This window comes from Oncorhynchus mykiss, chromosome 13 (assembly GCF_057628025.1).
Source record: "Oncorhynchus mykiss isolate SJ-2025 chromosome 13, ASM5762802v1, whole genome shotgun sequence".
NCBI classification, from domain to species: Eukaryota; Metazoa; Chordata; class Actinopteri; order Salmoniformes; family Salmonidae; genus Oncorhynchus; species Oncorhynchus mykiss.
Window position 1 is genome coordinate 49,842,065 of NC_143034.1, and position 24,605 is coordinate 49,866,669.

Here is a 24,605-nt window from a genome sequence, read left to right on the forward strand (position 1 = left end):
GACTACACTAAATGCAACAGCGCGCTCTGTTGGTCAAATCATCCACAATTAGGCTACAGCTGGCTCGAGAAATGCTCTATTCAAACACCTTGCCAAACATTAATTGCGTGCCAGGTCCTGTTCAATACCCACTACAGAGTAGGCTAATAGCCTACTTGTATTATTATGATTATTAGTTTAACGGATTAGTCTAATAGCCTACGTAAGGGCAGAGGAACATTGTCTTGGAATTTATTATAATTACAGTATCATCCATCCATGTATTGAAGATGAAAAAAGGCCTTAGCCTAATCAGAGAGATTGGTCCAGTTTATACTGTTACTAGAAACACACACAGAGACGATTTACGATGAAAGCTGATTTATTATTTTCATCCAAAAACCCATAAAACCAAATGGGGAAAAATACAAACTGAGCGTTTTACAGAAGGCAAAAAACTAAAACAAATGTGCGAGTAGGTAAACCTATAGTTGTGAACAAGTAATACAAATAGAAATGTATAAAAAAGAAAGTAAAACAAATATAAAACGTTATAAAATCCGATTGCTCAGGAAATCCTATATTAAAGGGGGGGGGGGGGGGGGGGGGGGGGGGTTAACGTAAAAATATCAATCCAAATTGAGACACCAATGAGCATACAAAATATTAAGAACACCTGCTCTTTGGATGACAGACTGACCAGGTGAATCCTGCTGAAAGCTATGATCCCTTACTGAGGTCACTTGTAAAACCACTTCAGTCAGTGTAGATGAAGGGGAGGAGACAGGTTAAAGAAGGATTTTTAGGCCTTGAGACAATTGAGACATGGACTGTGTATGTGTGCCATTCAGAGGGTGAGGCAACTCCACATTAGGAATGTGTCCCTAATGTTTGGTATTCTCAGTGTATTTTTGTATTCTGGACTTCAATCCTTTTTAAATTATAATTTTATGCATCACTACTACTGTAGAATAATGTCAAATATTATTATAATTTTGGTATACCTATATTACAATGCAAATTCTTCATTAGATCCATAGTCCATTCTATCACTTTCTAGTTACCAACCAATCCAAAAAGGGTGCCCACTGAACAGGATTTTGAACCTTGCCTACCACCTTACACACCCTAGTCAGTACCCAAACACCCCACGTCACTCCTTCCCTCAGTAAAACCACTCATAAAACCTTTTATTCAAGAAAATAAACAATCTTTCATTTCAGAAATGTAGTACCTTTATTGGAGAGTTAGAGTAGCTACCATTTCTAGTTGCCTTCTCATGAACATTACAACTGTTATTGACCTCAACGATAATGTTGCTGCTACCAAATCTTTTGTCGGGAATTATCTGTCTGGTCAACACATATTATTCTATTTACACTCAGACGGATCACCACAACATACAGTGTAACAAAAGAGTTTGTTATGAGGGGAAGATCTTTGGATAAAAATTCGGAAGAAATGGTTAACTGTTACAACGACTAAAATGTGGTTGGAAGTTAGCCAGTAAGACCATCATTTAAAACAACAGTATCCTGATAAGGGTGCTGTAGGCCTCGTCACAGCTAGGTGTCTGACATCTAAAGTAGCAATGCTGTGTGCAAAGTTTGTCATCTGTTTAACAGTGTTGGAGATCCATACCGTTACCTATGTGAAATTTGAATTGAATAAAAAGACACTATCAAAAATACTCTAGGGTAAATAAAGGGTGTGTAGAAATCTCGATCTATTGTGCTGAATTAAACTGGAGTCCTGTATCAGAATTGTTTTAGCACCAATGAGCCGACTGATACAATTGATAAAGGACACTTCAGAGAGATATGTGTATTTTAGAATGAAATGGGTGATTTTGTCATTTTAGAATGATATGGGTGAATTAATAATTTCACAGTGATATGGGTGACTTTCGGCATTTCATAAATGATTGTGACGAGTCAACATATTCCTACTGTGTCCTTGCGACTGATCGATTATCAATGGTATATAGAATGACATATATTGCTTGTACAGTAATAAGTAACAAATGCATATGAACAAAAAATAAGCTACAATAATGAACTACGGTAAAGTAATACAATCTTGCTTATCTAGCGGCAATAAAAAAACACAAAATGAATGTAAGTGGGATTATTGCTGAGTTGAGTTTGTGTGTTGAGCTGTTACAATGGGAACGGCTTATTCTGTCATGTGAATATTATCGGAGATTGATTTCAACCAACACTGTAACAAAAAAACAGACTCTTGTGCGTATAGAACTACATGTGAGTAAAGCATCACGATGAATTCCTTTTCCGTTGAAAGGAAAGATGTGTTAGGATCGTGTTAAGTGCTGGGTTTCATGCCGACGTGCACAAACAGTACATACAGAGAGAACAGACAGAGAGAAGAGGAAAAAGACCATTACAATCACTCTCCCACACACAAATACACACAGACAGACTGACACACACACACACATATACACACATATATATATATATATACACAGATATCAACACTTGTGGTGGAATGGTTGAGGAGCTGGCTGGAGCGGAGCTGCTAAATTCTCCAAAAGGTATCTCACAGTGTGGTCACTTTGTTTCACCAGAGGGGGGAGAGGATCCCAAAAGAGGAGACTTTGGTGATACCTTGAGGGTAAAACAATATTTATAAATCATCACCTGATGCACCCACAAGTGTTGTGTGTTTGTTTTTGTTCAAATGTTATCGTACATTCTCTGTTTGACAACACTTACAGGGGAAGGAGGCTTGGCGAAGTTGAGGTGAGCGTAGAGAAGCACAGCGATGTCATTCTGACTGGCCTCCAGGGCTATGGACAGGGCTGAACTGCCATCCTAGTGGAGAGAGAGAGAGAACCATAGGTTGGGTTGCCAAAGAGAGAGAGGGTGAGAAAGGCAAGACAAAGTAGGTCAGGCGGAGGGAAGGATGAGAGACAGGGTTGGGAGCTGGTGCACACAGCTGCACCGCCGAGAGCAAGATAGAGAGACAGAGAGAAGAGAAAATAGAAAACAAACAGTCAAAGACACTGTATTGACATGGGAGACTCACAGATGCTGTTAGACAGAGAGTAGGGAAAACGGGGTGGGAAAGCAACTAGTAAAATGTAAAATCCTAGAAGTTTGGGAGAAGGTTTGTTGACTCACGTTATCAGTGAGGGTGACATCACAGCCTGGCACAGACAGCAGCTGACGCACGATGTCGACGTGGCCGTGCTCGCAGGCACACATGAGCGCCGTGGAGCCGTCGTCGTCGCGGATGTTGACCTGTGCCCCGCAGGAGAGCAGCGCCCGTACCATGTCCCCTCGCCCGTGACTCACTGCCAGCATCAACGCCGTCTGACCCGCCTAACAACATACAACAGTTACCCGTTAGGAAGGCCACAGGTTTTACCAGTCTCCTGACCGTGTGACCTTCTGACCTGGGAAAACTCCAGGCAGTAGTTATAAGAGCTGGCCTAACACCAACAGTCAGCTTTTCTTACACAAAATTACAAAACCATCGGAGGCAAGAAAATACATGTCCTGGCCCAACATAACAAATTGAGAATTTTAATTCCATCAGAACATAGATACAATGTGGAGCTATCAGCAACATACATGCAAAGGAGCCATCTAACTGAAGTAGCTGAAATAGCCATTTTGTCAGGGGCTTGGGAGGAACGTCATTGGTCTGCCTGAGCTTGGCTGTGTGCAGGGAGGCCTGCTGTCCAGCAGGGGGCATAGTGTACCTGGCTGGCTTTGGCGTTCACATCCCCTGTGCGCAGCAGCTGCAGGACAGTGTGAAGGTCACTGTCAGAGTGGAAGGCAGCCAGAGCTGTCAGCATGATGGCTGTGTACCCGGCCTTGTTCTGCTTGTCAGCGTTGCACAGGCCTGACAGGGAGAGAGCGACCAGGACACGTTTATTATGGGAATTATATCCCTAAGCCATTCCACTAACAGTCATGCAGTACATGAAGGTTATACATACAGTCCATTGTATCTATGGCAGACCACAAGTCTGTGTTAGATATACACATTCATACAGTGCTGATCCATGTACTGTACGAACAAACCAAACACTTACTCATCCACCATAAAAGTAAACCACTATTCTCTTGTCTGTAAACACACACATCCCCCCCAGTCACTCACCAGTGTCCAGCAGCAGCTTGACCACAGGGAAGTTGGAGTGGGAGACGGTGTAGTGCAGGGCCGTGTTGCCGTTGCCGTCAGCCATATTGACCACAAACTTCAGCAGCTGTGGGGAGACGGAGGAGAAGGTATCCATATAGGCCCTGACCATGGCAGTGTCAGCTGCCTTGTGACAGGACACACGAAGCCACTCCTGGAGCACCGTGGTGTAGGCTGTCCTCTGGGGAGGGAAATCACAGAGACCGGTCTCAGACTAACAACCAGACAGGACTGGTCAAAGTAACTCACACTGTTTATGATACACAGATGAATGTAGGCCTGACTGCTTTAGCTTAATGGGATAACCCAGTATTGTAAAGTGCAGGAGACCTGAGTTCAAATCCGGTTACATGAACACAATCTTGTAGAAAGTGACTATATGAAATGACAAGTCACAGATGAAGTCATCTAAACTGGCATGGTGGGCAGAGTAAAAGAGAATTGCATACTGCTGCTTGCTGACTGAAAGCATTTGGTTCACCCAGGGCTTTCTGCAGGGCATGGAGAGATGCCATCAGGCTCTCACTGAACTCCAGTCTGACAGAGATGAAAGAAAGCACAGCAAATTCAAACACATACATACACAATATCATACTGCACTTGAAATCATTGATGGAATGACACATCTACTGATTATAGTTTCAAAATGGTTATGCTGATTTACCTGGTTTCTTGATTGGCTGCTCCAGCAGCACTTGGGGTGTTTCCAGGTGCTGGTGTCGAGGCTGATGATTGGACTATCCTCTGCTGGGTGCTTTGTTCAGTAGCTGACGATTGGGTAGCCCAATGCTGAGGGGCGAGGTCAGTAGTTTGTGATTTGATTGCATCTAGCTGAACGGTGACATCAGTGGTATTTGATTGGGTGACACCCTGCTTTACTTCCGGGTTAGTGGCTTCTGGTTGGCATCTGGGTGGCTTGGGGGGTGCAGAACAGGTAGCTGCTGATTGGATGGTGCACTGCTCAGGTGTAGTGAGTTCAGTGCTAGTATTTATGGAGGTACACTCCTGAGGGATAGGGTCTGGGACCGATGATTGGACAATACTCCCCTGACGGACACAGTCATTGGCTGGAGATGGGTAGGTAGTCTCAGTGGGGGTAGAGTCAGAGGCACATTGCTGCACGGCAGTGTTCAAGGTTGGTGATAAGGTGGATACATGCTGCAGTCCTATACTTATGGTTGCTGATTGGCTGGTGCTCTGCTCAGAGGCAGGTTGACAGGCTGGTGGTTGGACGGTGGTGGTTGGGAGCGGGGTGGCATGCTCTAGCCTTGTGGAGGAGACTGGGACTGCTGCTGCTTGCTGGTGCTGTCCCGCTGCAGACTTTGGTGCTTCTGGGAGTTTCTCTGTGGTCTCATGATATTCACTGGCATCACTCTCCTCTGAACTCTCACTGCTACTGTCGTCTGAGGAGGTGGACTCATACCTACAGGACAGAACAGATCTATCACACACGTCAACTCACGATCTCTGTAGTGTAACATGAATACACTGTTACACACTATCAATAACACACGTACCCTCCATTGACTCCAGTGAACTGCAGGTTCTTCTTGGTGGATGGAGAGCCAGGTTCTCCTTCTGCCTTATGTTTCATAATGGACCTCAGGGTGGTCTGGGGAGAGGCTGCTGCAGCTGGAGAGAAGACCCAATGTTGCCACAATGTTATGTTACGTCAGGGACAGTTAGCGGGAGGGTTAAGGTAAGGAGTCGTACGGTCCATAGCTACCTGGCTTTGATGGGTCTTCTTGAGACTGGACGGTGTTTATGGCAGTGTGCTGGGGTGTCTCTCCTTCCTTCAGATGCAGCAAAGCCATCTGATTACCAATGGTATCAATGGCGATGGCAGGATTAGTGACAGGCACAGAGGTGGACAGCTCACTTCTTAGGACCTCTCGGACCTGTTTGGAGGAGATGGCGATGGGCAGCTCAACAGCTGCATCTGGAGGAATGGAAAGGAAGAGGACAAAAGATGGAAGGGATCAACAATCAAAGAAAACACATTGTTTTTCAACCTAACAACTCATTGTTATAGAAAACATTTGCACATCGACATCCTCTTTCACCTAGTTGGCTCAGGGATTTGAACCAGTGACCTTTAGGTTACTGGCCCAATGCTCTTAACCACTAGACTACCTGCCACCCCATTTAAACCTACTTCATTTAATTTGATATCACTTGTAACTTATCACTGAAGTCAGACCTACCCTCTGGGCCCAGGGCCTGTGCATGTCCTCTGTGGGTTCCCTCCAGGACTGTACCACCTGGAGGGAGGGAGGGGGAGCTGCACCCCTCTGCTCGGAGCAACGTGCCCACCCCCACCACAGTGGCTGGTTGCTCCAGCGTGTACACCTGGATTCCCACAGTTCTCTGTGCCCGGTGATGGGGCTGCTGGGTAAAGCTGACTACCGTTTGCAGGCTGCGTCCCTGCTGCTCCTGCCAGCTCAGACTGGTGGCCCTGACCGAGTGGTTTGCCTGGGGGGCCAGAGCCTGCCTCTCTCTCTGAGCTGCCTGCACCTGCTGCTGGGCAGCCTGCAGCTCCTGCATCGTCCTCTTCAGCTGGCCCTCCAGCTGACCCACCTGGCTCTTCAGGGCCTCTGTCTCCGGCACCAGCCCCAGGTCCTGCTCCTTCACCCCAATGCCCACATCCACCTGCTGGCTGCCCCTCGCCTCCTCTGGTCCCACCCCAATGGTACGCACTTCCCTCTGCCCAGCCGGCCGCGCTCCACCCACGATCACCGTGTCCTCAATCTCACAGCCTGAGTCTGCCTGCGGCCTGGAGCCCTCAGGACTGGTGGGGGTGGTGGGGGACAGAGGCCCTGCTGCAACCCTGGTGGTGGCTTCAGCTCCAGAGCTCACCTCCTCCTCTGGGATGTCGATGTAGAGCTCCCCTCGGGGCCGGCCCACTCTGCCAAAGCCAAGGGTGTGTCCCAGAAACTTCTGGCTCTTCAGCTGGACGCTTAGCTGCCTCTTCTCCTCCTGCAGCACAGAGATCTTCACCTGTAGCACGGGGATGGTCTTCACCTGCTCCTCCAGCTCCCGGATCTTCCTGAGAGCCACCGCCATCTGCTCTCTCACATGCTGCAGGTGGGCCGGGGTGGGCGACACAGGCGTGGACATGCCGGAGCTCATGGGGGTGAAGGAGCCCGTTCCTCCTCCATGGGTGCGGTTGTAGCTGTGAGCACTGCTCAGGGAGGTGGTGGATCCGGCCATGCTGTTGTGCATGCTACCCAGTGTGCTGGAGAACCTCCTGGGGGCCCCTTCTTTCTCTTCCTCCAACTTCCTGCGGGCGTCCAGCAGGGTCTTCTCCACCCGGGCCGTGCTGAAGCTGGGCCTCTGGGAGTGGGAGCTGTGTGGGTGGTAGCCTGGGGCGCAGTAGGAGAAGGATGATTGGCGACTGTCCTGGCTGGTGTTGGAGCACAGGGACTCTGTGGAGGTCCACCAGGAGCCTGTGTAGCCGTACCCCCGGGGGAGAGACCCGTAGCGGGGCCGGCGCTGACCGGGCACCTTCTTGATGGTGTTGCCCTTCTCAATGTCGTTGACATACTTGAGGAAGTCTAGGTCCAGACGGTAGCCGTAGGGGGTCTCCACAGAGTAGGGCGCCTCCTGCTCCTTCCCATGCAGGGAGGGGGGAGCGGACGGGGTAAGCTTCCCTGCAGGGAACAGGAAATAGAGTTAAAACAAGCGGAAATCTGCCATCTAATCTCGGACTCAGACATCAGAAAATAGCATTATCTCTCGGGGATACTGAGTGCTTGGGTATATACTCTAATAGTAGTTACACAAATTAGGTAGAAACAGTTTGATAAATAAAGTAGTAGGTTATAGCCAGACCTTGATCGGTTTAAGATATCTAAAGACCTTAGGTTGATCTAAGTTATTTTGGATGTTAAACACTTTAGGCCAAGGCCGATTAAGTTAAATCCTGGACTGAAAAGCATGCCCAATGGAGAAACACCATTGAAATGACTTTTTAGTCTTAATCTGTGTTTGGGAAACAGTCCCTACATGAGAAATAGATTATGCACTCACATGATAGTTTGTGGGAGATGATTCAGTATTATGATGTTAAGAAATAGAAAGAGTAGAGTTAGGACCATACCTCCTGGGAAGCTGGGGTCCATGTGCAGCACCTGAGCCATGATGTCACACGTTTACCCACAAAACCTCACCTGGGGGGAGAGAAAGACACAGTCATACAAACCTATCAAACACTTCCACAACACAGTCACAATAACTACTCCTAATGGAGCAACCCACTGTAAGGTATTTGACAAGACACTGTGCACAAAGGGGGTGGGGGGGGGGGGGGGGGGGGGGGGGGTACCATAGATACACCAGCAGGGGAAAGGCCAGTGAAAAAAGGTGAAATCTTCAACCTTAAAGGGTTCATCGGTTGTCCCCATGGGGAAACCCGTTGAAGAACCATTTTTGGCTACAGGTAGAAGAACCCTTTTCATTCCAGGCAGAACCCTTTCCACAGAGGGTTCTACATGGAACCCAAACGGGTTATACCTGGAACCGAAAAGGGTTCTCCTATGTAGATAGCCGAAGAACCCCTTTGGAACCCTTGTTTCTAAGAGTGTAGGGTCACAATGACAACCCTTGTAGTTGAAGAGTCTCTCTTTCTCACGAGGGCAGAGTAACATTAGCTGGGTTTGTATTGGTCAATATACTGCTTCTTTGTTGGGATGGCCTGAGAGTTTAATTGGTCATACTGTAGGATGGTCATATGGTGGGTTGGCTATATCTAACATCTTGTTATATGTCCCTAGGAATCTCGGTGTGTAATATACAGTGCCTTGCGAAAGTATTCGGCCCCCTTGAACTTTGCGACCTTTTGCCACATTTCAGGCTTCAAACATACAGATATAAAACTGTATTTTTTTGTGAAGAATCAACAACAAGTGGGACACAATCATGAAGTGGAACAACGTTTATTGGATATTTCAAACTTTTTTAACAAATCAAAAACTGAAAAATTGGGCGTGCAAAATTATTCAGCCCCCTTAAGTTAATACTTTGTAGCGCCACCTTTTGCTGCGATTACAGCTGTAAATCGCTTGGGTTATGTCTCTATCAGTTTTGCACATCGAGAGACTGACATTTTTTCCCATTCCTCCTTGCAAAACAGCTCGAGCTCAGTGAGGTTGGATGGAGAGCATTTGTGAACAGCAGTTTTCAGTTCTTTCCACAGATTCTCGATTGGATTCAGGTCTGGACTTTGACTTGGCCATTCTAACACCTGGATATGTTTATTTTTGAACCATTCCATTGTAGATTTTGCTTTATGTTTTGGATCATTGTCTTGTTGGAAGACAAATCTCCGTCCCAGTCTCAGGTATTTTGCAGACTCCATCAGGTTTTCTTCCAGAATGGTCCTATATTTGGCTCCATCCATCTTCCCATCAATTTTAACCATCTTCCCTGTCCCTGCTGAAGAAAAGCAGGCCCAAACCATGATGCTGCCACCACCATGATTGACAGTGGGGATGGTGTGTTCAGAGTGATGAGCTGTATTGCTTTTACGCCAAACATTACGTTTTGCATTGTTGCCAAAAAGTTCAATTTTGGTTTCATCTGACCAAAGCAACTTCTTCCACATGTTTGGTGTGTCTCCCAGGTGGCTTGTGGCAAACTTTAACCGACACTTTTTATGGATATCTTTAAGAAATGTCTTTCTTCTTGCCACTCTTCCATAAAGGCCAGATTTGTGCAATATACAACTGATTGTTGTCCTATGGACAGAGTCTCCCACCTCAGCTGTAGATCTCTGCAGTTCATCCAGAGTGATCATGGGCCTCTTGGCTGCATCTCTGATCAGTCTTCTCCTTGTATGAGCTGAAAGTTTAGAGGGACGGCCAGGTCTTGGTAGATTTGCAGTGGTCTGATTCTCCTTCCATTTCAATATTATCGCTTGCTCAGTGCTCCTTGGGATGTTTAAAGCTTGGGAAATCTTTTTGTATCCAAATCCGGCTTTAAACTTCTTCACAACAGTATCTCGGACCTGCCTGGTGTGTTCCTTGTTCTTCATGATGCTCTCTGCACTTTTAACGGACCTCTGAGACTCTCACAGTGCAGGTGCATTGATACGGAGACTTGATTACACACAGGTGGATTGTATTTATCATCATTAGTCATTTAGGTCAACATTGGATCATTCAGAGATCATCACTGAACTTCTGGAGAGAGTTTGCTGCACTGAAAGTAAAGGGGCTGAATAATTTTGCACGCCCAATTTTTCTGTTTTTGATTTGTTAAAAAAGTTTGAAATATCCAATAAATGTCGTTCCACTTCATGATTGTGTCCCACTTGTTGTTGATTCTTCACAAAAAAATACAGTTTTATATCTTTATGTTTGAAGCCTGAAATGTGGCAAAAGGTCGCAAAGTTCAAGGGGGCCGAATACTTTCGCAAGGCACTGTATTTAGCCTTAATTAGCCATTTCTCTGCTTTTCTGCCTGCTTATGTTCTTTCTGCTCGATAGTACATCTTTCTGCTCGATAGTACATCTTTCTGCTCGATAGTACATCTTTCTGCTCGATAGTACATCTTTCTGCTCGATAGTACATCTTTCTGCTCGATAGAACATCTTTCTGCTCGATAGAACATCTTTCTGCTCGATAGTACATCTTTCTGCTCAATAGTACATCTTTCTGCTCGATAGTACATCTTTCTGCTTGATAGTACATCTTTCTGCTCAATAGCTCATCTTACTGCTTGATAGTACATCTTTCTGCTCAATAGTACATCTTTCTGCTTGATAGTACACAGTTTGTTTCTGGTTCTAATATTCCGCGGAGGAGAAGAGTTAGAAGGGGAAAGTTTCCTGGCAGCTTATTCCAGGAGAGAGAGGTTGGAGGCTGCCAGTTACAGCCTTATTAGGAATCGTTTGTGAACACTAACAGAGGTTCTCGATTTAGGGTTTACAGACACTCTCGCCCTTTCTTTCTCTCCCACTCTTTTTCCATTTATTTTCCCCTTTCTGTTCCCTCTCTCTGTATCTCCCTCCATCTCTCCCTCCCTCCTCTTTCATTCTTTCTCTCCCCCTCTATTCGTCAGCTGACGATAAAGAGATTTCAGCTGACCACTGTCTCCCCTCATCCCCCTTCCCCCTCCTCTTGCTCCCATACACTCAACCCAAGATAGTACATTCACCACATTAAACACAATCAAAACAATGACCAAATGCACACTGGGATCGACACTGAGAAAACCAATGCATATTTCATGTTGTTGTGAACTTTCTTTCTATTCGCCTACTGGATGTCTTGCTATTGGTGTACAAACATTTCTGTTTGGAAGTTAATAGTGATGGCTGAGCTATTCTTCTGACACCCTTTGCAGTTTATGTTTGCTTGTGGCAAGAGGAAAGTGACATGCTGCCAGCGATGACATACTGCCCACAATGAGGGGTCTCTGATTCCGTGTGTCTCCCCGGCTGCTAAATATTAACTTTCTAGGTCATTCTTTTGTGGGAACTGAGGATTCACTTTTTCAGCATTACATCTCTTGCATTAGCCACTGGAGCCTCACCAGCTGAATCTGTAAAACAGACATCAAAAGTTTGGACTTGAATTGATTTTGTTCTCGGGGCATACTTAGTTCATGCCCAGTTTTCTGTTCTGTTCCATCAGCAAGAAAGGAGTCTCTCTCTGCTCATTTCAATTTCTGTCTCTCCCCTCGCTCGTCCTCTCCCTCCCTCTAATCTCATGACTCCCGTCAGCGCCTGTTTATGCTCTTGCCCGTTTCAGGGAAAGTAGGGCACTTGGAAACATTGACTAAATTGACTTGGTATTTTTGAAGCCTGAATTTCTCTTTATACTGTAGCTCTCCCTATCTCTGTCTTTCTCACACTGATATGGCAACACACACAGACATGCACGCCCACGCAAACACACACACGCACAGATACGCACACACCACGTGCCCACACGAACCCCCCCCCTCCCCACACACACACAAACAAAGAAGGCAAACAATTTGATATGATCAAAAAAACGCTGATAAGATCAAATGTGACCTCCGCAAAATGATGGCAGGACATGTAGTGTTAGTATCAAAGTAGTTGCAACAAGGGCCTCCCGAGAGGCGCAGTGGTCTAAGGCACTGCACCGCAGTGCTAGCTGTGCCACTAGAGATTCTGGGTTCGAGTTCAGGCTCTGTCGCAGCTGGCCACGACCGGGAGGCCCATGGGGCGGGGCACAATTGGTCCAGCGTCGTCCGGGTTAGGGGAGGGTTTGGCCGGCAGGGATATCCTTGTCTCATCGCGCACTAGCGACTCCTGTGGCGGGCCGGGTGCAGTGCACGCTGACACGGTCGCCAGGTGTACAGTCTTTCCTCCGACACATTGGTGCGCCTGGCTTCCGTGTTGAATGGGCATTGTGTCAGGAAGCAGTGCGGCTTGGTTGGGTTGTGTTTCGGAAGACGCATGGCTCTCGACCTTCGCCTCGTCCGTACGGGAGTTGCAGCGATGAGACAAGACTGTAACTACCACGAAATCGGGGAGAAAAAAGGGGTGATTTTTTTTTTCTCCATTAAATAAAAATTAAAACGTTATTTAAAAAAAAAAAATATATATATAAAGTAGTTTCAACAAATCAAATGACTTCTGAGATGCATTGTTTAATGTGCATTTCCTGGTATGAGTACAGTATAAATGCTTATGTGAGCGTATCTGAAATATGGAATGTGAGTGTGTCAGATGTCTCTGTGTGTGTCTATGAGAAAGAACAGGAAGGTGGCGTATGTGTCATTGAGAGAGTACAGGAAGGCGGAGGTCTGGTTGACAGGGGCACAGTTGATGAGATATAATTAGAGTGTTCAGTTCAGCTACACAGCGTGACAAACATCCCGGCCCTCAGCAATGACGACGGCCAAAACTCTCCTCTCCACACCCTCCTTCTCTCTCTCGTTCTCGTTCTCATACTAACTCTCAATCTAGTTTAATATTCCTTTATTTTCCTACTCACGTCAAGTGAACACATACTCTGTTACGGGCCGCTCTCTCCCCTCTCTCTATTTAACACTTTGCCTAGTGCTCCAATTCCTCCCCTCCCCCAAACCTTCTGCATCTGCCTCTACAACAGTGCCTCGTTAGGTGTTTGTGTGTGTGAGTGAGAGCGTCCGTGCATGTGTTTGTACGTGCGTGTCCACCCGTAAGTGTGTGTCTGCCGTGTCTGTGTGCTCCACCATGTATGTGGGTGACCTTACTCCCTCTCTCTCTGGGCTGTAAACAGTGTTCCATTGAGATGGCAGTGATTAGAGTCCAGTGTACCCCCCTGCTCCTCCTCAGCAGCACCAGCACAGCCAGCCAACCATTCTTCAGTGATACACTCCCAGACCCAGACTATAACCTCCTCCTCTCCTCCTCCTCCAGCCATTCTCTACCCTCCTCCAGGAGGAATGAGTTGCCCCAGACTGATGCCCCCCTCCTCCCCACGTTCCAGACCAGCGGAAGTTAACATTGCCCGTCTCCAGGGTCCCCCAGTCTGACTATTAAGATTCGAAATCAAGGGGAGAAAAACTCAGATCCTTCAAGCACAAAATAGGATGTGTCTCTGAGACGGCTGATGTCCTGTTGGATGCCAGAGTGTGCCTGCGTGATTGCTGCTTTGCTACTTTTAATCGTTGTGACTTGTTGCAACATTGATACACCGAAGCTGTTTCAGAATGTGCTAATATACCGCTACATTGTTATCACACAGAGTCCCTCAATAAAAGATACAGGTGTCCCTCACCTGTATCAAAACATACATACCACATTTCTTACCACACATTACACAATGCACATATCTTTGTGATCAGAGGAGGGTGACCATCATGGTTAGTAGGTAAGATACAGTAGGTTTAGTTCTGGAAGAAAACTCTCAGGGCTAGTACTTCAGTCAGGTCCAGAATTATTGCTACCCTTGACAAAGATGAGCAAAAACATATATATTTTTTAACGGCTCAGTGTCGTTATCCTCGCAAGTTGAGGTCTTGAAAGGTATTGGAAACAGGGGTGCGAAACATTTTGAACCCTATCTTTTAGAGAAAATTGCTTTACTTATTAAACAAAATCTCTTTCTCTGAGCAATTATATTAGTATAATAATAATAACAATATCATTTCCCAATTTATTTGAGCATACAATATGTCTCAGTATTTGTATGATTTATTTTATAGTCCGTTTTGCTAATCTTTATCAAGGGTGCCAATAATTTTGGACCTGACTGTATGTCCAACACATTCTCTTTATTCAGTCTTACCTCCTTTTTTATTGCCACAGGGAGTAAGCTGTGCTTATAGCAAAGTAAGAAATACCTTGAATCCCACAACCCAGAGAAAATCATGGAATTTTCCATCCACGTCTTAAATAGCTGCCTTTTGTGTGATTGCTATTCTGCAGAAGTTTGGGAATGGGAATGGTTTATGAATTAGGAAAAGAGGGATTTATTTTCTGCTCCATACCAGCTGCTCAGAGTGCTGCAGGGTTGGTCTCTCCTCCTCCCCAATCTCCTCACTCTGGCTTCTCTTCTCTCCTATTTTTCTTCCCTCCCCTCTTTCTCACGGTCAGCACCTGAGCACAGCATGGAGAAAAATAATGGAACGATATTAACATTTATATTAAGAAATCATAACATCCATTTCATGATCCTACTCAGATAGAGATCAGGAAACAGAAAATACCAGATAGACCCACAAAATAAACTTGGGATAAATGCAACCAAGTTCCAAATGAAGCACATCATTGAGGTATCCGGTGAATCTTTAACCAGCCATCAAATCTCAAAAAGTCCATGACAACTCTAACAGGTCCATCCCAGCCTCTCCAGAGGGCTACAAACAGGCCTCTCATACAAAACAGGGATTACCCACTGTTTAGGCAGGTTACCAAGGACTGGTTACTGTAAGACTAAAACACCCAGCTCTGCAGTAGAAAACAAACCCCAGAAACACATTCCACTGCCTCGGAGTGACAGCTCCTCACATGAAAAACATCCTTTCCATCTCACCACAAAATGCCAATCAAACTCACGAGTCGATGGACCTCATTTCAGAGCGACAGCAGACCTCCATGCAGCTAGTGCCTTGAGAAAACGTCTCATCCGTCTGAGTCTGAACCACAACAACACAGACTGCTGCATGGCCAATCAACCAAGGCTGGCTGGGAACCTCCCTGTCATGACATTGAGCAATGTTTTCATGCACTTCTTGACTCACACTCTTGAACCCGGTGCCATGTAACACACCCCTCTGGTTTCACAGGAACACCCAAATCAAATCTTCAAATCACATTTTATTGGTCACATACACATGGTTAGCAGATGTTAATGCGAGTGTAGCGAAATGCTTGTGCTTCTAGTTCCGACTGTGCAATAATATCTAACAATTTCACAACAACTACCTTATACACACGAGTGTAAAGGAATGATTAAGAATATGTACATATAAATATATGGATGAGCGATGGCCGAACGGCATAGGCAAGATGCAGTAGATGGTATAGAGTACAGTGTATACATATGAGATGAGTAATGTAGTGTATGTAAACATTATATAAAGTGGCATAGTTTAAGTGACTAGTGATACATTTATTACATCCAAATGTTAATTATAAAAGTGGCTAGAGATTGAGTCTGTATGTTGGCAGCAGCCACTCAATGTTAGTGATGGCTGTTTAACAGTCTGATTGCCTTGAGATAGAAGCTGTTTTTCAGCCTCTCGGTCCCAGCTTTGATGCACCTGTACTGGCCTCGCCTTCTAGATGATAGCGGGGTGAACAGGCAGTGGCTCGGGTGTTTGTTGTTCTTGATGATTCTTCTTTTTGACCTTCCTGTGACATCGGCTGGTGTAGGTGTCCTGGAGGGCAGGTAGGAGGGCAGACCTCACAACCCTCTGGAGAGTCTTACGGTTGTGGGCGGAGCAGTTGCCGTACCAGGCGGTGATACAGCCCGACAGGATGCTCTCGATTGTGCATCTGTAAAAGTTTGTGAGTGTTTTCGGTAACAAGCCAAATTTCTTCAGCCTCCTGAGGTTGAAGAGGCGCTATTGCGCCTCTTTCACCACGCTTTCTGTGTGAATGGACCATTTTAGTTTGTCCGTGATGTGTACGCCGAGGAACTTAAAACTTTCCACCTTCTCCACTACTGTCCCATCGATGTGGATAGGGGGGGTGCTCCCTCTGCTGTTTCCTGAAGTCCACAATCATCTCCTTTGTTTTGTTGACGTTGAGCGTGAGGTTATTTTCCTGACACCACACTCCGAGGGCCCTCACCTCCTCCCTGTAGGTCGTCTCGTTGTTGTTGGTAATCAAGCCTATCACTGCAGTGCCGTCTGAAAACTTGATGATTGAGTTGGAGGTGTGCATGGCCACGCAGTCATGGGTGAACATGGAGTAAAGGAGAGGGCTGAGAACACACCCTTGTGGGGCCCCAGTGTTGAGGATCAGCGGTGTGGAGATGTTGTTTCCTTCCCTCACCACCTGGGGGCAGTCCGTCAGAAAGTCTGGACCTATTGGGGAGGTAAGCAAATTGGAGTGGGTCTAGGGTGTCAGGTAGGGTGGAGGTGATATGATCCTTGACTAGACTCTCAAAGCACTTCATGATGACAGAACGGTAGTCGTTTAGCTCAGTTACCTTAGCTTTCTTGGGAACAGAAACAATGGTGGCCCTCTTGAAGCATGTGGGAACAGCAGACTGGGATTAGGATTGATTGAATATGTCCGTAAACACACCAGCCAGCTGGTCTGCGCATGCTCTGAGGGGGATGCCGTCTGGGCCGGCCCAGATATTAATACCCCAGGATCTTGCCAAGGCATCTCCACGACATCACCTAAACTTACGCGTGATTTGCAAGGAATACAGCCAATATTCGCTATCTGCAAATCCATGTGATTTCAGATTGGTCCTGTCACAAATACGTGCAAGTTCCAGGAGATAAGCAGCGTGATAATGGAGGTTATTTCCTTTTTCTCATACCTTGGCTTTCACTGCGACGCCTGGGACTTAACTAGTACATTTCATTGTGGAGTCATGGCCAAATGACGTCAGACATTTCCATTTACAGAATGTCACATTATGACCTTTTATCTTACACAGTCCATTGTTGAATACTTTTGTCATGGGACAGAGGGAGGGAAGGAGAGAGTGAGAGAAACAGAGCCTCATAGAGGAACGACAGCCAAATCACAATGAGCCATTCATTCAGCCCCTAGTTCCACAGCTGGTTCTAATATAGAGCTAGGAGTGGCAAAGAGAGAGAGAGAGAGAGAGACCGAGAGAAAAGCAGAGAGAGAGAGAGAGAGAGACACACACACACACACGATCAACCCATATTTACATACATAAATAAAAGAAAGAGAGGGAGGGAGAAAGAGAGGCAGAGAGATGGCGAGAGAGACACATAGATAGATAGACAGAGAGAGAGAGATAGGGGAGAGAGAGAGACTGTTACAGCCAAGAAAATAAGCCTCAAAACAAACGTGATGTTGTCTGAGGCCCTGTTGTGGATCCAGACACTGTCAGAGAGTGGAAATACAAACAGGCCCAGTGATGACGAGCAACCAATGTCTGGGAGGTCTGTGTACATGTCTTAGACTCCTACTCTTATCAGTCATCACAAATCAATACAAATGTGATTGTATCATACTAGAAGGCATCAGTAAATATCACAATAGAGTATAATAATGGTGTAATAACTAGTTTATACAGACTATAAAATGTCATAACTAAACTAAAAACTACATAGCCAGTATATACCAACATACACAGTATATACCAACATACACAGTATATACCAACATACACAGTATATACCAACATACACAGTATATACCAACATACACAGTATATACCATTGTGTATGTCGTGTCCAGTGTTATGAGGGAGGAGGTAGGCTCTGCAAACTTTTGTACATTATTGTTTTTGTGAAAGAGTCAAACAGTTCTGAAGAGATAGGTTAACACACACTCCCACGTCTGCACCCGCCACCCTTTCATCACACAGCTGAAAACACACACACACACACACACACACACACACACACACACACACACACACACACACACACACACACACACACATACACACACACACACACACCAGGATCCTTTGAACCCATGGAACTCCCACAGCTCCACAAACACAGCTGAATCATTTCAGTTCATTGTTTCAGGTATAAACTCTGAAGAAACAAAATGTGGAGGGCATACAGTAACTCCGTTCTCATCTTCCATCTAAACACGCTGGGAAATTGTAGTGGTGAGTATCAAATCCACCATGACAGTAGTAACCTTTCAACAGCAACAGTCAGATGACGACATATATGTAATACACCCACTCAAAAGGTATCACCATGCACAGGCACTCAACACCACAACCCCTCAACACTAGACCCCAGACTGGAAGAGGGCACGTCGTGGGTCACCCTTTCTCACTGTTTATTATAAAGGACTATATGTCATTGATGTGCCATTAAAATAGCTTATTGTGGGATTGCCTGAGGTCTGATGAAGAAAGGGTTACAGGAAAAGGAGCTCCGTCGCTGTATTCCCCCAGGACCCAGAAACAACCCAGTCACTTCCTCCAAGCCCAGGAGAAAAAGTAACAAGGAGAGGGAAAATGAGACGGAGAGGGAGAAAGAATGAGGGAGTAAAGTAAAGAGAGAGCAGGAGAGTGGAGGTACAGTATGTGAGTGAAAGACGGAGAAAAGAAAGAGGGGGTGTGGGTGAACAAGAGGGGCGAGGCTGAAGTGGGGGAGAGAAAGAAAATAAGGAGGGAGAAGAGAATAACTTTTAAATGGAAACTTCTAGAATGAGAACACCAATGACTGTTCTAAAGATTTCGAATCCACCAGTATGAGTCATTGAAACTCCCAGCAGCCACACCATAATGTTGTGTCCTCTGCTCTTGCCAAAACAGGGCAGACATCACAGGGATTCAAGAGGAATAAAGAGGAACTCTTGACCTAGGGTGAATTACGTTTGAAAAGATAATTCTTCATCATCTGAACTTGATACGCCTGTAAGATTACTATCCTATTTTGAACATTCCACTACTGGTTTAAGGATCAAAAGTGACTCACAATAGAAACCCAGCACACAAAGAGGCAGCACTTCTAGTTCCTAAATGAAGCTGAATGTTATTTTGTCAACACCCAGGCTACTTATGATTGACCTCAGTCCAATGTGTATAATAAATGTATTTTTATTTTTACGAACAATACATGGGAAAATTGGAACTATTATGAAAACTCTTTTGGAAACCAACAAATACATACATCATGCTGGTGTTACATTATTCGCTGGAGGAGAAACCTTCCTGGCTCTTTCTGCATCTGCTGAGGACTGCTGTATGTGACCCTAACTCTCATCCTAACAGATGGCTTAATTTAGCCAACTGGTCATGCATTAATAACCAATGACCAATGAATTGATGGTCTCTACTCAGAAGTGGCAAGGATGGTAGCCATTTATCATCATGTGGTTACTTTACAAGTAAACCACTCTTTTTAGAGCAAATGCCGTGCCTCATTCGCATGAATAACAAGACTTTCACATGTGCATGAGGAGGACAGATGCTCTCATATGACCAGGGTATAACAAATTACGTTGGGCGATGTGCTTCTGAATAACTAATAGTGGGTTCGAACTAGGAACAGTGAAGACATCAATTTTTTTCAAATCAGATTTGATTTAATCAAATGCTTGGTAAACAACAGGTGTTGACGAACAGTGAAATGCCTACTTACGGGCCTTTCCCAACAATGCCGAGAGAAAAATAGTGAAATAGTAGCAAAGTAATAACACATAATAATAAAAGTAATAATACATACACAAAGAGTAACGATAACTTGGCCATACTATACACACACGGAGTGTGAGTGAGTCATTGTGCTGTGGTACGAGGTAATTGAGCCAATACATATAACTAGGAATAAAGTGACTAGGCAACAGGATAGATAATAAACAGTAGCAGCAGCAGCAGTAAAAAAAAAGTCACTGCAAAAAGGGTCAATGCAGATAGTCTAGGTAGCTGTTCGCTTAACTATTAGCATTTAGCAGTCTTATGGCTTGGGGGTAGAATCTGTTCATGGTCCGATTGTTTCCAGACTTGGTGTGTTGGTACCACTTGCCGTGCGGTAGCAGAGAAAACAATCTGTGACTTGTGTGGCTGGTTGAACAGGGAGTGCAGGAGGGGACTAAGCACACACCCCTGAGGGGCCCCTATGTTTAGGGTCAGCATGGCGGATGTGCTGTTGCCTGTCCTTACCACCTGGGGGCAGACCGTCCAGGATCCAAATGCCGAGGGAGGTGTTAAGTCCCGGGGTCCTTAGCTTAGTGATGAGCTTGGAGGGCACTATGGTGTTTTGAATGCAGAGCTGTAGTCAATGAACAGCATGCTCTTACCCAGGTGGGAGAGGGCAGTGTGGAGTACAATAGAGATAATCTGTGGACTTGTTGGGGCGGTATGTGAATTGGAGGGTGTCTGGGATGATGGTGTCGAAGTGAGCCATGACGAACCTTTCAAAGCATTTCATGGCTACAGATGTGAGTGTTACTGGGCGATAGTCATTTAGACAGGTTACCTTGGCATTCTTGGGCACAGGGACTATGTTGGGCTGCTTGAAACATGTAGGTATTACAGACTGGGTCAGGGAGAGGTTGAAAATGTCAGTGAAGCCTTAACCCAGCCAAGCTATGTAGCCTATGCCCTGTTACTGCAAGCAAATAGGACGACTGTTTTTAACATTAAGGAGGAGTAGGGTCTGGAGAGAAAGACGGCACGCTGCAGAAATAGTCTGGCCCACACAGCCAGGGAGTGGCCTTACTGCTTGACCTGGCCTCAGCCCTGCCTGCCTGCTCTCCTGTCTGGAACAGGAGAAGAATAAACATCAGCATCACAGCTGCCATTGGTCATTGTGTTGACCCCTCCAAAAGGAAATTGCCTAGCTAAGGGTGGGGCCCAGGGAGAGGAATTGCAACAGAAACAAAAGAAGAAAAACTGTACGCATTAGAGAGAGAGGTGGAAGGAATGGGAGAGACAGCGAGTGAGAGACAGAGTGAGAGAAAGAGAGAGAGGGAGAATTCCTGTGCAGAACGGGAGGTAGAGGGATAAGGATTGATGGAGGCCAGAGAGGCAGTGTTCTGGAAGGATTTGGGGAAGGTTCAGGGGAGACGGAGACGAAGACCAGAGCAGAGCTGTTAGTCCGGTCAGGCAGGGGAAAGCTGGTCAGACTCACAGCAGTTTTGGGGTTAAAACCTCAGGTCAGTGGAGTCAGTCAGTGGTGGTCACATGCAGCACAGTGGGGCAACGGAAGGAAGTAGTCAAGCACTGGAGCCCTGATGATGTGTTTAAGTGACCCGTTCACCGGGATCCTCATTGATTGTTTCCAGACTGACTCAATGAGTGAAGTAAATGAGATAACAACAAGCAGGACTTGAACCACACCTATAGACATGGCAAGTATACACAAACACACAACAAGGCATTAGTAGGTTGTTGCGAGTCAGTGAATAGAAACATCTATCTTCCCTTTCGGAACGATTCATGTATTAAGAAGGATTACTCCAGAGATTAGTCCAGCAGATGATGATTTCATGCTTCCTTGGACTCTACATGAAGGAATATGTTGACTGAAAACATTAACGGATTTGTCTCTGGCTGTAGGTCTGAATAAATAAGTAGGGGTATTAACCCTCAACGGCCAAATCCACCAATCTGGACCCATTCTAATATCAGAGCTGTCATCATCCCCTGCTATAGCTAAATACATCTGCACCTCTCCACAGCAATGAGTGATTAGCAGTCATAAGCAAGGAACTATAGCCTACAGGCTCCACCAAAAAAACATATTAATACTGATGGAGAATTTGGTGATAAGTTACTCTCATATTAAAGTAAAAAATATTGATATTCTATCAATATAAAGGTGCACAAACTGTGATCCATTTTCCCACCAAAACAAGAAACGTATGTTTGTGTGAAATTTGCATAAAACTATACATGATGTCCAAATGTGTATTTGAGCTGTGGCCTATTATACACCTTCTATGGCAGTAGTGTAAGGCTCAAGTATAACATGCCTTTCTGTGCAGAAGTAGAAGGCTTTCTGCTCACTGAATCAGTAACAATTTTTCATTGACTGATGTGATAGGACTAGTTTCCAGACTCCACAAGAAGACATGAACTGTAAAATGACGTTGACGGCCTACACGCATTAACTCACAGAGCGTCTGTAATTATATTCCACTACCTGATTCAAGGTGATAGGAAACTCTAAATTAATTGCTCATGTGTGTAACCATGGTTTCAGCTGAACAGTGGGGTGTCAGCAAGGGGACAGTCTGGCCCGCTACGACCTGTCCGCAAATTCTAATAAATCCAGACAATCACAGACATGAAGCTTCATGCTGGTTAATGGCGTAATTCCATTAGTCTAGCTAAATCATTTGAATGCCCAGCGTGTGGTCCACCGCTACAAATGGGCTTTATAACCTTGCATTCCTCCATTTGGAATTCCACTACAGCGCCCCTCGTTCCAAACGTTGTCATCGGGAATGTGGTCGGTGAGACAGGCTACGCATTCCATCCCTGCTGCTGCTGGCACGAGCATGGGAAAACTCCAACTGGGCACCTTATATTCTAGGACACCTATGGAGACCTGTGTCGGTCACCTATAAAGTAGGCCTAGTCTGTGTGAAAGCAGACTGCTATCAAGTGATCAATGATTGATCAAAAGGACCCCATACAATTATATGGACCTATCTAGACTGTAGCCTATTCCCACAAAATGACACTTGGGTTGTAACCATCTTTTCCAAAGTTCAACAGTTTAATAATTACCAATAGATAAACCTTGAAAATCATTAGTAGGCTATTAGGCCTACAGGCGTTAATTGTTCTTCCAGATAGTGCTTCTTCTAGAGAGGAGGAAAACCCGATAGAATGAATTCAACTTTCTGTTGAGGCAGCCCTCCCTTATGCACTATAGCTTTTGAGGCAGACATCCGTTCACTGAACTGACCACCAGTCACGGACGGGCGGTTAAACCAGACCAAATTTAAGGGCAGAGTGGCAATGAGAAAGTGATGAACATCTGGAAGTAGGCTAATGAAAAGTGGAAGAATGGAAGGACCCACCCTCTCCCTGGAGTAACGGCAATCACGGGGTTTTCTTTAAATGAGGGATTCATCTTAAATTATTCAGGAATTCAACTTCAAAACTTTCTTTGATTGAAGAAAGAACATGATCGAAAAACGTTTTAGTTGAAGTTCCTAATTTTAAAAAGTTTAGCCAAAAGAGTGAGGCTGGCAAGTTTCCAAAATGTTCCAGAATGCAAATATTAACTAAAGATCTTCTCTCCAATTTGAACAATAACCTCAGTGAAAATGTGAGACCGCTCTCTCAGCTGTCAATAAAATTCAGCCAACATGACCTAAACACAAAACGTCTTAGGGATAACACACGCGCCAGTGCCCAATGCATTGTGTGCGCTCCCTCGAGGAGCGCGTTATCGCCAATGATACTCAGCCACATAACCTACTATACACGAGAACAAAACCACTCATTAGGCCATTAATACTTATAGTAATATTTAGGGAAAAGTGCACACCAATTTATACAAACATAACGCAGTTAAATAGATAGAGAATGGGCAATAAGAGACCCGTTACTTCTAGAAGTAAGACACAAACCGGGGAACGGATAGGACAAAAGAAATCTTACGCAAGACACCATTTTGGACTTATTAATTGAGCAAATGTTAACATACAAGCTGTTGGGAATTAAGAATGTATGATCTTATCAAAAGGCTGTTGTCCTTACCTATCCTTATAAATCCGTTCAGACGACTTGGGCCAGGAGCGCTCACTGACATGGAGACAAAAACACCGCAGCCAAGCGGTTCGGAACCCCCTCCCTCCGCTCTTAAAGGGCCAGGAGCGTCTTTAGACTAGACTAGTATCTTAGGCTAGAAGTCCCATTACACTCAGACATCTCTGCATATTCGTTCAAAATTGTAAAATGTAAGAGTTGTAATAAGAGAGTCGTCGTATTAATGGCTCAGTGTGACTTATAGAAATATAGCCTAATGCAAGGGTGACCTAAAGTCCGTCAGTATTGCTTTCTTTCCATTCTTTAAAAAAAATGTATCGGTGACTGCGCATGGGGAATATGGTCCCCGTAACATGACGTCATACTTTAGTCTCCCCTGGAATCTACCCGTGTCTTACAGAAGACTAAATAGTCGATTGAGGGACGTAAATGTGGTTACTGTTGTTGAGAATGGATACACCACAGCTATAACTGATTCATTTCATGCCTAAAAAGGGTGGATGTGTTTTTATTGTATTTCGTGTTACATATCAATAACACACACTAAATCCAGAGTGGGTGTTTACTTTGGCAGACAAACATTACGGCTACAATGTCAGGCACACCGGCACAGTAAATTCATTGCACGATGAAAAATAACA

At 45.2% G+C, this 24,605-nt stretch overlaps 1 protein-coding gene across 2 annotated transcripts; it reads right to left on the minus strand.

Moving 5' to 3' along the window:
- Nucleotides 1-343: 343 nt before the first annotated feature.
- LOC110486359 (KN motif and ankyrin repeat domain-containing protein 2) lies at nt 344-24,269 on the minus strand. Of its 2 annotated transcripts, none has more exons than XM_021557885.3 (13): nt 23,956-24,269; nt 14,600-14,708; nt 8,249-8,318; nt 6,354-7,799; nt 5,876-6,088; nt 5,667-5,781; nt 4,814-5,572; nt 4,599-4,686; nt 4,111-4,330; nt 3,707-3,849; nt 3,123-3,323; nt 2,715-2,813; nt 344-2,606 (listed from the first exon to the last, which is right to left on the minus strand). In XM_021557885.3, the coding sequence occupies exons 3-13, from the start codon at nt 8,286-8,288 to the stop codon at nt 2,550-2,552; spliced, it is 3,381 nt and encodes a 1,126-aa protein (XP_021413560.3). In that variant the 5' UTR covers nt 8,289-8,318; nt 14,600-14,708; nt 23,956-24,269; the 3' UTR covers nt 344-2,549. The 2 variants fall into 2 exon arrangements, with proteins under 2 accessions (XP_021413560.3, XP_090052560.1); XM_090196434.1 differs by lacking the exon at nt 23,956-24,269 and adding an exon at nt 15,168-15,341.
- Between the last annotated feature and the right edge of the window lie 336 nt (nt 24,270-24,605).